The sequence below is a fragment of the Camarhynchus parvulus genome, chromosome 21 (assembly GCF_901933205.1).
Source record: "Camarhynchus parvulus chromosome 21, STF_HiC, whole genome shotgun sequence".
NCBI classification, from domain to species: Eukaryota; Metazoa; Chordata; class Aves; order Passeriformes; family Thraupidae; genus Camarhynchus; species Camarhynchus parvulus.
The window spans coordinates 4,824,666-4,841,713 of NC_044591.1; the positions used below are offsets into that span (position 1 = coordinate 4,824,666).

General features: G+C 48.6%; 1 protein-coding gene across 3 annotated transcripts in view; it reads left to right on the forward strand.

The window, feature by feature from the left end:
• The window catches only part of MEGF6 (multiple EGF like domains 6), a 97,255-nt gene that overhangs the window by 58,275 nt on the left and 21,932 nt on the right, over positions 1-17,048 (forward strand). For 2 of the 3 annotated variants that reach the window (XM_030963837.1, XM_030963839.1), the window contains 9 exons: positions 5,919-6,044; positions 7,685-7,807; positions 8,393-8,515; positions 10,834-10,971; positions 11,535-11,657; positions 12,403-12,525; positions 13,171-13,338; positions 14,868-14,999; positions 15,089-15,217. In XM_030963837.1, the coding sequence (XP_030819697.1) occupies positions 5,919-6,044; positions 7,685-7,807; positions 8,393-8,515; positions 10,834-10,971; positions 11,535-11,657; positions 12,403-12,525; positions 13,171-13,338; positions 14,868-14,999; positions 15,089-15,217 (1,185 nt within the window). The remainder of the gene's footprint in view (positions 1-5,918; positions 6,045-7,684; positions 7,808-8,392; positions 8,516-10,833; positions 10,972-11,534; positions 11,658-12,402; positions 12,526-13,170; positions 13,339-14,867; positions 15,000-15,088; positions 15,218-17,048) is intronic. The other variant, XM_030963838.1, reaches the window with a different exon arrangement.

Below are 17,048 nucleotides of genomic sequence, written 5' to 3' on the forward strand. Positions count from 1 at the left end.
CCTGTTGTACCCACAGGCACCAGATTGCCTTGTTGTCAGTTCTGAGGGATTTGGGGTAACTGCTCAAAGCTGATTTTCTCCTCAAGTTGGGATGTCCTCTCATTTTGTGTAGAGATTCTGTGCTGTTAAAACACAAAATATTGCCACTAGATATAGAGAATAGGCCAGGAATGAAGGGAACTGGAGACAGTGAGCATCCATCCATCCATCCATCCATCCATCCATCCATCCATCCATCCATCCATCCATCCATCCATCCATCCATCCAGCCATCCATCCAGCCATCCATCCATTCATCCATTCCTATGCATCCATCCAATCCTTCCCATCCCTCCATCCAATCCTTCCCATCCCTCCATCCATCCATCCATCCATCCATCCATCTATTCAATCCTTCATCCATCCATCCATCCATCCATCCATCCATCCATCCATCCATCCATCCATCCATCCATCCATCCATCCATCCATCCATCCATCCATCCATCCTTGCCCTTCTGCCAAGGGAAGCTTGCAGCTCCATGCTGGAACAAGCACAATCTTGGGTGGTGGAAGCCCCTGACTGCCCCAGCCAGAGTGTTCTGGGTACAGAAAGCTGCCTTTGCAGTCAAGTTTCTCGTTAAGGGCTGTCAAATTACGGATCTCATTCTTTAAATGCTTCTTGATCCCCACAAAACCCACAAAGGCTCCGATGATGGATTGGCAGCGCTGAGCTGGAGCTCCACAATTCCCCCACAATGTGCTGGTGTGGCCAAGGGTTAGCTGGTACCTCCTGTGACTCAGGAGGGCACAAAAATGGCTTAAAACCCCTTTCCAGCTCTCAGCTGGTGCTCTGCAGCTCCGTTGTGCAGGATCTTGTTGTGTCTTTGTTCCAATCTCTGCTGAGAGAGGGAGAAAAGGAGCAGCAGCTTCCACTGCGAGGGAAACAGAACAAAGAGAGGCCTTGGGCGTCCTGAAATCACCTCTTTCTTTATCAGAACCACATGGGCAGGAGGCAGGAAGCTGACATCTCCAGGTCCTTCTCCACTGTTTCAGCAGAGGGATGCAGGCCAGGCTGAGGCAGAGGGGTTTGATGGGAGCCAATTGCTTTTGTTGGCCTGAGGAGCAGAGAGATGGTCTGGATTAACGCACAACACGTTTCTGGAAGTTGTCTGAGGTTAGGAGAAATCAGTTTGGGATTACATGGCGGAGCCCTATTTATATCAGGAGAACTTCAAATGAAGAAATCTCAGTGACAGGGGTGACATAATGAACAGAAGGACCAGGCCAGGAGGTTTGTGTGGGCTTGAGCTGTGTGTGCAGGGACCACGTGTGCTTGGTGGGGCTTTCCACTTTGCAGACTACTCGCACATTTTAGGGAATTTGACCTTTTCTTTGCCCAGTCACACATTTTTCAACCTTTTCTTAGAATTGCTGGGTTTTTGTGACACTGCAGAAGGAACGTCCTGCTCAGTTCTAGTTACAGCTGCTCACAGTCACTCTTGGGGCATCAACTCGCTGCTCCTGGTGGCAAATCACTTATCTCTAAAGGAAAGGTGAGACAGAGGCAAAAGGAGAAGTGAGAAGAGAGAGGAGCAGTCAGAAGAGCAGCTGGAGGGTGCAGAGATCAGGTATTAAATCAACTCCTGTGTTAGGCTGCTGCTGCACAGATCCATTTCCAGGCTGTAATCAGCGGCAAAAATCTCCTTTCCATCCCTCTTTATCCATTTCCCAGGCCTGAGAGGGTCAGAATGTGGGAGCAGCATCTTCCAGCAGCGCTGCGCTCCCCCCAGACAGCGGGGCTGGAAGGAACCTCCCTCTCTCAGACATTGAAATATCATCTGTGGAAAATCTGTCTGCGCTATAATTACAAAAATCTGTGTGATGTACAGGATGACACTGGGCTTGGCAGCCTCGTCACAGAAATGTTAAGCTCGGGCAGAGCATCTGGGAATGGAAATATTTTCAGAGCGGTTCTGTAAACAGAATAAAAACCCCGAGCAGTAATTAAAGCAAGGCCAGCAGCGAGGTCTGCTGGCTGTGAGTGCGAGGAGCCAGCTGAGGAGACCCAGCCTCACACGGGCTCTCTCTCCTGAAATCTTGCATGGAAGAACCCAGACTTTCGTTTTTTTTTAGGAATTTGCAAGGAGGCAGTTATTTAAACTTTGAATTAATCCGAATAACTACATCCTGGGAGGTTATTTTAGACACAAGATGCATTGGCTTGTTCCATGTTGGCCCAGTGCTTTTCCCAGATGAAGGAATGTTTTGGCAGGCATCAGCATTGTTTGACTTGTTTTCTTTTTTTTTTTATTTTAAAAAAAGGCTCTCTCCAACAAGCACATTATTTATGGCTATTTTTGAATATATGTTATTAAACACTTAAATATATTGGAATATTTTTAAATGACCGCCCATCTCTGCTAGAGCTTGAGTAGTGTAACTCTGACCCAGAGCTTTTCAGGAACGTTAACTATTCCTGTTGTTTCCTTCCAAATGGATTAAAGGAAACAATGCCAGCACAACTAACATAAACCCCGAGTTCTTGCTTCAGCCTTATGTTTTATATGGCTAAATCTTGACCCTGTCAAGCTGCTTTTATTCCCCCAAATGTTGTTTAGCTAATTAGAGGCATAAAATGAGAAGTTGAGTTATTTTAACATTTGGAATGAGAGTGATCCTCAGCTCTGAGTCAAAGCATTTTTTTTTTTTTTTTTGCAGGGGAAGGGTGTGCAGAAAAAAAAAGAAAAAATATATATATTTCTGTCCTGAGCCAAATATTTGTTTTCACTCATGTACAAGAGCAAGGACCCAACTTGCCTTGGGATTCAGAGGTGTGTTACAAGCAGAGATTTCTGCTGGCATCTGCTTTCCAGGCCCTCCTGCTTCCAGAGCTCTGGAAGTTTTGGAGGGCACTGTGATCACCTGAAGGATCAGTCTGGGGAGAGATGGTTTTCATTAAAGATATTTTTAGCTTTCCTATAAGATTCCTCCGAGCCAGCACATGAGTTTATTCTGGAGTTTGAAAAATAGGTCAGAAACGTGTGAGTCCAGAGCTGATTGTTCTGCCCAGCTCATGGGAGCCAGGGCTGGGTTTCCATCCTGGGCCAGGGCCAGCCCCAGCCGTGTTCCACCAGCCCAGTGGGTTGTGACACTTTGGTGGCTCCTGAGACACCAAACAGGGTTTAAAGGCCAATTTCCCAATCCTCATAGGAGACAGCTGTCTTTGGAGAAGCTCAGTGCATGAGGAGTTGTGACTGTGTTCTTGGATGAGGGAAGAGACGAGGATCTGACTCCATGTTTCAGAAGGATTGATTTATTATTTTATTATATGTATTATATTAAAACTATACTAAAAGAATAGAAGAAAGGATTTCATCAGAAGGCTAGCTAAGAATAGAATAGCAAAGAATGATAACAAAGGTTTGTGGCTCGGCTCTCTGTCCGAGCCAGCTGGGCTGTGATTGGCCATTAATTAGAAACATCCAACATGGGCCAATCACAGATCCACCTGTTGCATTCCACAGCAGCAGATAATCAATGTTTACATTCTGTTCCTGAGGCCTCTCAGCTTCTCAGGAGGAAAAATCCTAAGGAAAGGATTTTTCATAAAAGATGTCTGTGACAAGGAGTTGGGTGGGTTAACCCAGGGGACATCCAGTGCTCCAGGAGGGGACTTGTATGGCTCTGGAGACATGTCATCATCCCACAATGACTTCTGTGCTAGAGTCCATGAATCCAGCTCCAGAAAGTTTTGTTTCCCAGCTCAAATTCCTCCTGGATCCGAGGTCGATGGTCCTGGAGAGCAGCAGTAAGAACAAAGCTTGTGGCACATTGCCCTGTCTGCTCACAAGGTGCTCCCATCCCAGTTAAACATCCCGCTCCTCTGCTGATCCTGCAGACACATCCCAGATTACAGGAACAGCAGGAGGAGGCTGTTCCCAGGCTGATTAATGACAGCAGGCTTGTGAGGAGTCCACGTATTGCGTCCCAGGGTCTGTTTTGTGCTGTAGCCCAGGCAAAACCTTCTGTTTCCTGAGTGCTTGGAGTCTGCTGGGCTCCTTGTGCAAGGCCACACAGAAAAGCTGTGGCACGGCCAGGAACTCCAGTTTTTGTCCTGAGCCAAATATTTGTTTTCACTCATGCACAATCCTAACTTGCCTTGGGATTCAGAGGTGTGTTACAAGCAGAGATTTCTGCTGGCAGCTGCTTTCCAGGCCTTCCTGCTTCCAAAATACTGTGCTAACCTGAAGGATCAGTTTGGGGATAAATGGCCATGGGATCTGTTTTGTGCTGTAGACCAGGCAAAGCCTTCTTCAGTTTCCTGACTGTTTGGAATCTGCTGGGCTCTTTGTACACAGAAAAGCTGTGGCACTGCCAGGAACTCCAGTTTTTGTCCTGAGCCAAATACTTGTTTTCACTCACGCACAATCCTAACTTGCCTTGGGATTCAGAGGTGTGTTACTTCAGCTGGCAGCTGCTTTCCAGGCCTTCCTGCTTCCAAAACACTGTGCTAACCTGAAGGATCAGTTTGGGGATAAATGGTCATGGGATCTGTTTTGTGCTGTAGCTCAGGCAAAACCTTCTGTTGTTTCCTGACTGCTTGGAATCTGCTGGGCTCCTGGTGCAAGGCCACACAGAAAAGCTGTGGCAGGGCCAGGAACTCCAGTTTGGAAGCTCAATTCCCAGCGCTGCCTGCACTGAGGATGAAATCAGAGCTCCTGCTGCTGTATCTCCGTGTGCTCTGTCTGGGTGACACTGCTGCTCACAGTGCCCCAGGTTCCACACAGAAACCTCCTGGTCAGAGCCCTGAGCTGGGGGTTGTTACACCTGGCCCAGATATGGATTTTAAAACATTTTTCTCTGAGTGTTCCCATAACTGGCAGCACCTCCTGGGCCTCGGTGACTTGTGCACATCACAGAGCCAGAAACTCAGTGTTTTTACAGGAAAACCTGCATGTGCCTGAGCACAACTCTCAGAGCAGTAATGGCTTGAGCCAGCTGTGCCACTGCACCTGCAGGGACTGTCCTGGGACTAAAGGATGGGAATTTCAGCCCCAGCACAGGAGCCTGGCTGCTGACACGGCGCCCTTTGGAGAGGGAGGATGCCTGGCAGGAAATCTGCTTCCCTCCCATGCAGTGATGGACAGGACCTGACCCAGCTCCTTCTGTCCTGGAATCACCTCCAGGGAGACCCCTGGGGCCTCTTATGGTGGGAAAGAGCCATTTTAAGGGGAGATTTAGGCTGGGCGTTAGGGAGTTCTTCCCCAAAAAGGGGATCAGGCATTGGAATGGGCTGTCCAAGGAGGTGGAGGGGTCACCACCTTTTATTCCACCCAACACTGGTGAGCTGATCTTGCCTTGATAGAGCAGGGTTCTCACCTGGCAAGGTGGTGGGTGGCTTCTCCTGTACTACCCACAGGCTTTTGCAGCAATGTCAGAATTCAGGGCATCCCTCTGGCTGTCCTGGATTGCCCAAACCTCTGCCAGGATTTGGGCAAAACACCTGTGACTCTGATTATGACCCATGGAAAAAATTACTAACCTTACATGAGGATTTTTCTAGGCTTCAAGAACAAAATGGAAACAATGGTTATCTGCTACTGTGGAATGCAACAGGTGCATCTGTGATTGGTCTCATGTCGATTGTTTCTAATTAATGGCCAATCACAGCCCAGCTGGCTCGGACTCTCTGTCTGAGACACAAGATTTTGTTATCATTCTTTCTTTTTCTATTCTTAGCTAGCCTTCCGATGGAAATCCTTTCTTCTATTCTTTTAGTATAGTTTTAATATAATATATATGATAAAATAATAAATCAAGCCTTCTGAAACATGGAGTCAGATCCTCGTCTCTTCCCTCATCCAGAAACCCCTGTGAACACCATCACAGCCACCCAAGCTTTTTTGTGCCAAACCTTGTGTCCCTTTTCCCTGCAGCTCTCAACTCGTGTGCCCTGAACAACGGAGGCTGTGAGCACGACTGTGTGCAGGTGACCCTGGCCCAGCACCGCTGCCAGTGCAGGCACAACTACCAGCTGCACCAGGATGGCAAACGCTGCATCCGTGAGTCCTGGGGGGCTGGGGAGCCGTGGATTCCAGCTGGGAGCTGTGGGATGGTGCGGTGGGGTTCACAGGGGTCCCAGGACGAGGGAAGAGATGAGAATCTTGACTCCATGGTTCAGAAGGCTGATTTATTATTTTATTATATATATTATATTAAAAATTTAATATTATTAAATTGTATTATAATTAAAATACATAATATACAAAAATAGTTTATTATATACTATATTATTTTATTAATATATTGAATTAAAATATAATATATTATATTACTATATTATATTATTATATTATTATATTATATTATATTATATTATATTATATTATATTATATTATATTATATTATATTATATTATATTATATTATATTATATTATATTATATTATATTATATTATATTTATTATATTATATTATATTATATTATATTATATTTATTATAATTATATTGTATTCTGTTATATATATTTTATTATATATATTATATATTTTATATTAAAAGGAAATGATATATTAAAACTATACTAAAAGAATAGAGAGAAAGGATTTCATCAGAAGGCTAGCAAGGAATAGAAAGGAATGATAATAAAATCTTGTGACTGCTCACAGCCTCGACACAGGTGGCTGTCATTGGTCATCAAGTAGAAACAACTCACACAGACCAATCAGAGATGCACCTATTGCATTCCACAGCAGCAGGCAATTATTATTTTTCTTTTCCTCTGAGGCTTCTCAGCTTCTCAGGAGAAAAAAAAAAATCCTGTCCAAAGGATTTTTCATAAAATACGTCTGTGACAGGATGAGGATGCTCAGATGTCCAGCAGATCAGACTGGGGGATTTCCAGTAAAAACTCTGTGTGTTTTGTTGTCATGGACATATCCTGCGGTTTATTCCAAGGGATGGGAAGAGCTGGAGGAGTTGTAGCCAACAAAAATGAAATTGTATGAAGGCACAGGCTGCTGTGGGAGTGGAGGGACAGCAGAGTGTGGCGGTGGGGTGGGATGTTCTCCCTGTCTGGCTGACCTGCTCCTGGCTCAGGAGAGAGAGAAACTGAAGGGGACAGAACACAAGGTTGTTCTCGTTCATGGCACTTTGGCATTCAAAAGGCAGGAAGGAGGGAAGTCCTGAGCTGTGAAGTTGCTACAGCAAAAGGAACAACTGGGATGTTCCAAACACAGCAGCCAGAGGGGTTTGGAGCAGATGTCCTGGTCCTGGGGCAGGTCAGAGATTGGCAAATCTCTGGGTAGAAGTATTTGGAGCAAATTGCCAGCACTGGCTGTGTAATCTCTGCAGAGGGACGTGCCCATGCCAAGCTTCTGCTGGAAAGGGTTTTACCCAGCTCAATGCCAGCCTTCTGCAGGATCTCCTGCTGGAAAGGGTTTTACCCAGCTCAATGCCAGCCTTCTGCAGGATCTCCTGCTGGAAAGGGTTTTACCCAGCTCAATGCCAGCCTTCTGCAGGATCTGCTGGAAGAGTTTTACTCAGCTCAATGCCAGCCCTCTGCAGGATCCCACAGCGTGCACATCCTCCCAAACGGGTGGAGCAGGGATTTTCTGCCTGGGATTTTCAGGCTGCAGGCTTTCCTGCTGCTCTGTGCAGGATCTGTGTGGGCTGACCCGGGCTCTGTGCTCTGCCTGCAGTGAGGAACCCGTGCTCTGACAGGAACGGGGGCTGCATGCAGCGCTGCCTCAGCCACCGCGGCCGTGCCCGCTGCGAGTGCCACCCCGGCTACCTGCTGGCCCCTGATGGCAAGGCCTGTGAAGGTGAGTGCCCTGCAGAGCTCCTCTGCAGGAAAAGCTCTGTGTCTGATGGGTGAGAGAGTGCTCAGTGGGAACAGAGTGGAGGGAAGGACGTGCCTTCCCTTGGGTGGCTCAGGTGGTGTCTGTGCCCTGCTGGAGCTGTCTGCAACAGCAGAGCTGCTCTAGGGCAGATTTAGGCTGGGCATTCTTCCCTGAAAGGGGGATCAGGCATTGGAATGGGGTGTCCAAGGAGGTGGTGGAGTCACCATCTTTTGTTCTTTATTTAAGAATAAACTGGATATGGCACTGGGTGCCATGGTCTGGTGACAAGGTAGTTTCAGGTCAAAGGTTGGACTTGATGATCTCAAAGATCTTTTCCAGCCTAATTGATTTTGTGATTCTGTGAGTGTCCCACTGTCATGTGATCCCATCTCCTGGGAAGCTTTACAGCAATTCCAAACTCTTAACTCTGTGTCTTTGTTGGTCTGAACCCCGATGAAGAGTTCAGGATGCAAGAATCCAGTGCAGAACTCAAACGCCATAACAACAGTCCTTTGGAAGGATGCTTAAGGTTCAGCCTACTTATCTTAGGTGTTCTCCCTCTCCCAGATGTGAACGAGTGCCTGACAGGGCTGGCCATGTGTGCACACCAGTGCCTCAACACCCGGGGCTCCTTCAAGTGCACCTGTAACCCAGGCTACGAGTTGGGGGCGGACGGCAAGCGCTGCTACCGTGAGTACCGAGGGCTCCAGTCTGAACTTCCTTTCTGCCAGGGCCAGGATTAAATTGTGAGATGGTATTTCTTGTTGGGACTCAGATGTTTGTTAGCTCTTATCTGTGTTGCAGTCTCATAAACCCTGAGTTCTACAGCATTTCACTCCAACAAACTAAAAATGGAGCTGTATCTCTCCCTCTACAAGGCCTTTTAAGGATAAAATGTCCAATTAAGAAACGACACCTAAATTATTTTTACTTTTAACCCAATAACCAACCACCCGTGCCCTGCAATGTGAACTTTTTTATCCAATTAACACAAAACCACCCAAACCCATGGAGGAGAAGGTGAAGAAGAAGAAGAAGAAAGAGAAGAAGGAGAAGAACAAAGAGAAGAAGGAGAAGAAGAAGGTGAAAAGGTGAAGAAGGAGAAAAAGGAGGAGGAGAAAAAGGAGGAGGAGAAAAAGGAGGAGAAGAAAAAGGAGAAAAGAAGAAGGTGAAGAAAGTGAAGAAGAAGGAGAAGAAAAAGGTGAAGAAGGAGAAGGTGAAGGAGAAGAAGAAGGAGAAGGTGGAGAAGGAAAAGGACCAGCCTCCACCCTAAAACCTCCATCTTGCTTTATATATATCACTATATTCTAAAACCCTTAAACTCTGAGTTTTCCACCCTGTGATATTACACACTTCTATTCAAACTCCACATCCACAATCCCAGGTCCATCATTCAATTCTGGAAGCTTCTCCATGGCCTCAGGTCAAATGCAGTGTTCTCTCGGGGATCAGTGCCTGGCAGCACAGAAAGTCTGAAGTTTTCAGTAACCAGGGTTCCAACACTCAGCCCTGCCCAGCAGGACAGGGCACACCTGGGCTTGTTTGTCACTGCCCTCTGGGAATTGCCAGGGTCAAGCTGTGGCAATCTCTGCTGGAAGGATTTCACAAGCAGTTTTGAGGCTGTTTACTCCCCCACCAAGATAAAAATCTTGGTCCGATCTTTAAAGTCACCACAAAGCCACTTTAGCTGGTTAAAGGCAATTGGTTTGGAGCCATTTGGCTTCAAATAAGCCAACTTCTGCTCTTGGAGACTCTGCTGGACAGGCTCAGTCAGCTGCAGATGTGTCACTGGAGGAATTGAGCCAGTGAAGGGATCACATCTGCTCCCATCAAGGAAAGAAATAAACTCTGTGATGCAAGAGTGAGCTGGACTGTCCTCACAGCTTCGTGCAGCTGCTGCAGCCCAGCAGGGCCAGGCTGAGCCAGAGCCACCAGCCCCTGACAGATGACAGCCACCGTGGCAGTCCCAGTGCTGGCAGCTGGTGGTACTGGAGCTGTGAGGGTCCCTTTGAGCAGCTGCTGGAGCTTGGCAAGGCTTTGCAGGCCATAAACGGGTCCTGAAAGGCATCAAACAGAGCAATATGGGGCACCAGGATGATGACAGGAGGTTGAAGAGCCTAAGTGTGTACACAGCTTTCTTCTTAGGGACACAGCCAGTCTCACACCATGACACATTGCCCTGGGGTCAGCAGAGCAGCCTTTCCACATGAAAGGTTCCTCCCTGCCCTTCCTAGCATGTTTCTTTTAAGCAAAACCCATTTTGTGCTGCTTTAATAAGGAAAGGGAAGAGAGGGATGACAATCACGTTGTGAAATCTGGAAAAAGTCTTCCACTGTGGCCCAGCTTTTGTTTTTGACAAGCACAGACCCATTGGGAAGCATCAAGCTGCCTTTCTTTCATCCTCCTTTGGTCTGAACGCACGAAAAACTCAGCGCTCTTGAAGGCAGAAATTGTTTTCCTGAGGTTGAGGACTGAGTCAAAGCTCCATGAAACAAGTTCCTTTTGGTTTAAGAAAGCTTAATTAACTAGACAAGTTTACAGAAACCTTGCCAAGCTGGGATGATCTATGGCTGCAATTGATGTTTGCGCCGAGCGCTTTTGACATGTCAGGAGCTAACGATCCTGGCTGTAGGCATCTGGATGTTTCCCTACTTAGCTGTGTTCTGCTGCTCCCATTTCTGCCTGGCACCAGCACAGCTCTGCTCTGGGCCTGAGCCAACTTTTGGTTGGCAGCACACGCTGCTGCTTGGCAGGAGTGGGAGCAGTTTCATCCCAGAGACTGTCCAGAGCCTGCTCCACTGAGAGGCTGCGTGAGATCCCGAGGTTTCTTTTTATACCCCAACTTCCCAGCCCAGCAGTGGCCTCTGTGCTGAGCTATTTCCATCCTTTCCCACTGCAGATCCCCCTCCTCAGCAGGGATGCAGTGCCAGGAGCTGGTGGGGGCAGGCAGGGGCCAGCTGTGCGTGCAGATGTGTCCCACAGGATCCTAACCAGGCTGCCTTTTCCAGGCATAGAGATGGAGATTGTGAACAGCTGTGAGACCAACAATGGGGGCTGCTCCCACGTGTGCCACCACACCAGCTCTGGCCCAGTCTGCACCTGTAACTTTGGCTTTAGGCTGGAAGAGGACCAGAAGTCGTGCACTGGTAAGGAACAGGAGAAGGCCACACCTTGATTTCCATCCCAGGTAATGGTGAGGATCCCTCTTGGGATCTGAGGTCAGGATCCCTCTTGGCTACTGTGTGTGTACACTTCAAACAGGCTAAAGAGGATAGAAATTGATGGAAAGTGAGAGCAGATGAAATATTGCTCTGCTCAAAGACGTTCCCAGACTTCCCTCAGGATATACTTGGAGAGCACTTATGACTTGGGCAGTAATTATGACTTCCAAACTAATTAGTTTTTCCCGGATGAAGCTGCCCCAAGCAGGAGTCAGTCAGCTGGAATCACCCTGCTTGTAAGGACACCAAACCTGTAACCACAATCCCCAGCTGGGAATCACAATGAGCTTCCCTCAGGGTTCCTCCCTGGATGGGGAGGATGATCTGTTAACACAAAACTCCCTGATTTCAGGAGGAACTGAAATTCTGAATTCTGGCTTAGCATTTGGCAGCAGATCAGTGAAACCTCCCCAGAACTACTCAGGGAGCAGTGTAACAGTTCCTGCCACTGCTTTGCAGTGCATTAACACCCTTTGTTTCTCATGTAGATATCAATGAGTGTGACACGGGCTCTCACTGCTGTCAGCAGGACTGCTACAATTACCCTGGGGGCTATGAGTGCTCCTGCCATGCTGGGTACAGGCTCAGCACCGATGGCTGTGGCTGTGATGGTGAGTGCCAGCACCTCCCTGAGCTCCAGGCAGAGCCCTGTGTGTCCCTCGACTTCTAATTAGCTCGTTGTCACCCGCCTCAGTTTGTTTAGTGTTGGTTCTAGCCCCTGTGCTAAGCCCAGCCCAAGTGGAGAGGGATTTCTGAACACATCAAGGTCAGATTGGGCTAACTCAGAGCGAGCTGGCCCAGGCTTGACCCCATTAATTCACAGAAACCATTGGATGTTCAACCCCAGAGGGCAACACTGCCCATCACTTTCACCCAAGGGATAAAGGCAAATAACAGTGTCTGTGTAAAACACAGCCAAGACGGTGACTAATGAAGCTTTTAATTAGGAGAACAAGAAATTGTCCTACCTGGTTGCCAACAGGCAGGCATTTCTTCCAGTTTCTCCCAGCTCCTACCAGTTTTCCTGCCAGCTTTCCGATGAGTCACCTTCCCAACAGAAAGAAAGTGGGGAAAAAAATCCCCCTAATAATTGTTCTCACTTCCAAAGCTCTCAACATTTCCCAGGGGAAGGAGCCAAACACACCCACCTGTTCCTACACAATTAATAAAGGATGGGAACTGAAGCCCAGCACATTTTTTTGTTGAAGCACAGGCATCCCTAATCCCTGAGGTGGTTTAACTCCATTTTTAGAGCTGATGGCTTCACACATTTAGCAGAGAGGATGCCACCAGCCTATTTCTGCTGCATGGCCCTGTCACTGCTCCCGTCCCACTGGCATGTCCCATGTTTTGTAGATGTGGATGAGTGCTCTGCCAACAACGGTGGGTGTGAACACACGTGCCAGAACCTGCCAGGCTCCTTCCAGTGTGGCTGTGACATTGGGCACAAGCTGGATGAAGACAGAAGGAGCTGCATCTGTAAGTGCCTCATCCCAGCTGCCTCGGGCTGGGCAGTGGGTCCCTCCTCTGCCTCCTGTCTGAGCCAGGAGCACACAGACTGGAGCTCCTTAGCCACACAGACTGGAGCTCCTTAGCCACACAGACTGGAGCTCCCTAGCCACACAGACTGGAGCTCCCTAGCCCTGCACCTCACCTCTTTCAGCTCCCTCACAGCCCCTGAGCACTGGCAGTGCCTCAGCCCAGCCCTGGAGAGCTTTCCCAGACAGGACCAGTCCTGTTCCAGCCTGCTTCACAGCACTGGCCAAAAAAATGCAGGGAATTGTGGCACAGCTCTACCTCCAGCAGCTCCACGGCCTGCAGTGTTGAACACTGCCCCCATGTTCAACACAGAGCCAGAGCCCCTTCCACAGCCACCAGCCCCTGCAGATTTTCCTTGTAACAAATAATTGATTATTTATTGGTAGCAGTACAGAGATCTTGAGGTCACATACCTGACCTGAGCCCATTCTAGCCAAAAAACCCCTGAACAAACAACCTGGGAAAGCTTTAGAGGTGTCACTGCTCACCTCCCAGAGACCTTGCAGAGGTCCTGTCCCCCTGCTCACCTCCCAGAGACCCCGTCTCGTTCCTGCTGTGACTCTGTCCCTCTGTCCCTGCTCCCAGCCCTCGAGGACACGGTGGAGGCCCTGGATGGCCGGCGCCCCGTCATCCGCCCCATCCCTCACGTGGCCATCCTGCGGGACGAGCTCACCCAGCTCTTCAGCCACGACTACGAGGAAGAGGAGGAGGAGCTGGAAGCACGAGGGGAGCACACGCTGTCGGAGAAGTTCGGTGGGCATTGTGCAGCAGCGGCCGGGGCCGTGCTTTGCTTGGAACTTGTGAGAGCCTGAGTGAGAGATGCAGGACTCCAGGGGCTCTTCAAAATGCAGTTTATTGTGTCCAAGAGGTCACAGCAGTCCAGGGTCGTGGGTGACAAGAGCTGTGCCTACAGTTGTCAGCTCCAGCTGCAGGCAGGCCTGGACACCCTTTAATTTTGGTTTATATACTTTTGCATTATATACTTTTCTCTGCTGAGCATCTTAATACACTAGAACCAATCTATACCTTAACTTTTATCTATAGCCTATCATAACTACTATAATTACCATATTCATGTTGCTATTCTCCAATCACTAAAAGTCAGTACATTACAGTTTAAGCTAGAAGTTGTTTTTCAGTTTTCTTGCAGTGGAAAATTCTGAGACTTTTTTCTACTTGCAACATTTGCTGACTTGTTTGCCTGTGCTATCTTTCTGCTTGGTAAAAACATCTTCTTGTCTGGGGTGGGTTTATCCTTTGCTCTAAGCCATAAAAACCCCTTCTAACTAACACACCCTTTGCCTCCTTGGTTAGCCAGTAAGACTGGCTCAGCAATTCTTTTCTTCTGTATCAAAACTTGCTTCCATCTCTATTCTTCATAAGACTCTACAATCAAAAATCTTTCTGCCAAGCGTACATATCTGTGAGACTTTCTTGTCAAACTTTCATCCTTCCCAAGAGAACTCTTCAGGAATGATGATGCAGGCTGGGTTTAATTGTTTGGCGAACACACCAGGCCTGTTGAGGGCCTGTTCTGTGTTTAGCTCTGCTGCAGCTGTCTTGGTTTGGAAAGACAGGTGCCTGCTAAGGAAGACAGGAGTCTCCCCTGAAATGGAGAATGTAAACCCCCTCCCTACGAATTGTTATAAATTTGAAATTAAGGGGCTCTCAGGGAAAAATATGGGAGCAGGAATAACAGTTCTTTATTAGGGAAGAAAATAAAAAGATAAAAATAAACAATGCAGTAAACCTGACAGAGTCAGAACGCAGCCCGACACCCTGTGGGTGTTGGCAGCAGTCCCATTGGAATTGTGGCTCAGCCCTCCTGCAGTGTCAGGGGTGGTTCTGCTGGAGCAGGGATCCTGGAGAAAGGTGCAGTCTTCCTCTGAAGATCCAGGGGAAGAGGCAGCTGCTGTTCCTCTGGGAAATCCAGAGGAGAAGCCGTGCTGGTGTTCCAGAATCCCCAGATTATATCCAGGTAGGAATGCTTGGCTCCTCCCTCTGGGTGGAGCGTCTCACAATGGATTGATGTAATTTTTATCAGTCATGCAGTGACGCTCAATGGCCCATTAACAGCAGATGCCTCCCCGGAGGGAGGATTGTTTGTGGAAGAGATAAAGCAAACTGCCCAATGAACAGAAGATAACTGCCACACCTCTAAGAGATGGCAAATAGAATACATTGCAATCTGAACAGCAGCCTCCACATGCGGAGGCTCCAAACTGCCCAGGGTGCTGCAGCAGCCTCAGGGGGGTTCTCACCCGTGGTGCCTCTCGTTGCAGTCTGCCTGGAGCACACGTTTGGCCCCGACTGCAGCCTGACCTGCGACGACTGCCAGAACGGAGCCACCTGCAGCGCCGAGGGCAGCGGCTGCCTCTGCGCGGCTGGCTGGACCGGCGTGCTCTGCAACCAGAGTGAGTGCAGCTCTGCTCCAGGCTGTGCACTGGGTGCAGCCCTGCAAGGCTGTGCCTGGGCTGAGCCTCATCTTCCTCTCCCTTTCCAGCTTGCCCGGCCGGCACCTTCGGCAGCAACTGCAGCCAGAGCTGCCGGTGCCAGAACGGCGGCACCTGTGACCCTGCCAGCGGCGCCTGCCGCTGCCCGCCCGGCGTGGCTGGAGAGCTCTGCCAGGATGGTGAGTGCCGCATCCCCTCACCCTCTCTGTGCTGCTGGGGGCCATCCCTGCCCTCCTCTTTCCTGCAGGGATTTGCCATCACTCGACACACGGCGCTGGATTTCCCCCAGCCAGCTCCTGCGCCAAGAGGAGCGGGCTGTTCCTAGGAAAAAAAAAGCTGCACAGTTTCTGTTCCCAGAAAGCAGCACAGTCTGTCTGGGATACAGCTGTAGGGCTTAAACACTGTGGCACAGGTTGGTAAGTGTCCAGAGCAGGAGCAAGGATAAGGGAGAGGTCTTCAGAATGGTTTCCAAAAGGGTTTATTCCATGGGAGGATCAGGGAGCAAAGACACAGAAGGTAGGTGTGTAAGGGTTTTATAACGGGGGTGGTTTAATAGGAGGGGATAAATCAGCAGCTGATTGGAGATATCTTGGGGAGGGTTAAAGAGTAGGGTTCACAAAAACATCTTCCAATGAGGGAAGTAGCGGGGGGAAGTTTGGGTCACATGGATTAATGGGATATTGAACTTTAGGGGAATTCTGAAAAGGAATTCCAAGCAGGGGGAATTGGCACCAGGTAGGATTGACAGGGAACCTAGGGTAGATGGACAATGGGGTGGGAGGGTATAGTTTGGACCAAACCATTACCTTGGACAATAACAGAACATACCATTAGGAGTAAAAAACCACCACAACAATCATTGGATAAATGGCTGGTCTGGCCATCACTGGTGTTGCTCTCAGATGTCCCAGGTGTGCTTTTCTGAAGCCTGGAAATGTTTCCTGTGGTGTTCCCTCCACTGGTCCTTTCGTAGCTGCTCATCATCAGCATCTTTCAGCTCTTGTTGAGCCATCCCAGTGAGAGCAGCTTGAACACACTCCTGCTCCATCTGAGTCCATCAGCCACTGAGTCTTTTGTAGAAAAATGTCATTTTAAACAGCAAAAGGAGTGATAAATGGCACTCTTCCCCCACAAAACAGTGCTCCAGGTGTTCTGTCTTTGCACTCAAAGACCTTTCCAGTCCCTGTTCACTGCTCATCCATGACTGGGGGCAGAAACCTCTATTTCATGGGGCATTCAGTGGCAGACACAGGAAAGAATGTCAAACCCACAATTTCCGTGCTTAATTTCCATGGAAACCGTGGAGGTATTTTCCACCCAAAGCATTGGAAAGCTGTGACAGCAGTAATAACCCAAAGTACCCAGAGTACCCAAAGTGGTGCTCATGGTGCTCATTTCTTGCTCCCGAAGGGTTAAAATTTGGGGGACATAATTTGAAAACCAGAAAGAGGGAGACAATCAGAGATTCAGACAAAAGGACTTCAGTCACATATTGGGAGCATATGGGAACTATTACTGAAGGAGGAGAGTGAAGCAGAATGCAAATGAACACAAGAGATACCCCAGCCTCTTCTTTCTGTAGGAGGGAGGCGATGGAGTGGGACAGAGAGAAAACAGGAAGGTAAAATGAAAATAAACAATGCAGAATTGCTCTGTTGTCCCAAGGTGGCATTTCCTCTGCTCCTCTGTTTGTAGGGACAAGGCACGTGCTGCTGGGCAGCTGCTGGCCAGAGCACTCTGCTGACACAGCCTGTCTGCCATGTGCTTCCAATATCGAGGTCTTTAGCATAACAGAGAAAAAACAATAATTTTATTCACTTAATAGTACAAATATCCCTGTGGCTTTTCGACAGGAGCAGCCTCGTGGGTTGCTTTCTCACGGAGGACAGCCTTGACCTCTCAGAGCCCTGTGGGTGGGTTATTTCTGTCCCAGCCAGCAGTGTTGCTGGTGACAGCGAGTGCAGAGCTGATGGGTGCCCTGGAGCACCACGAAGTGACATCCCCTGTGAC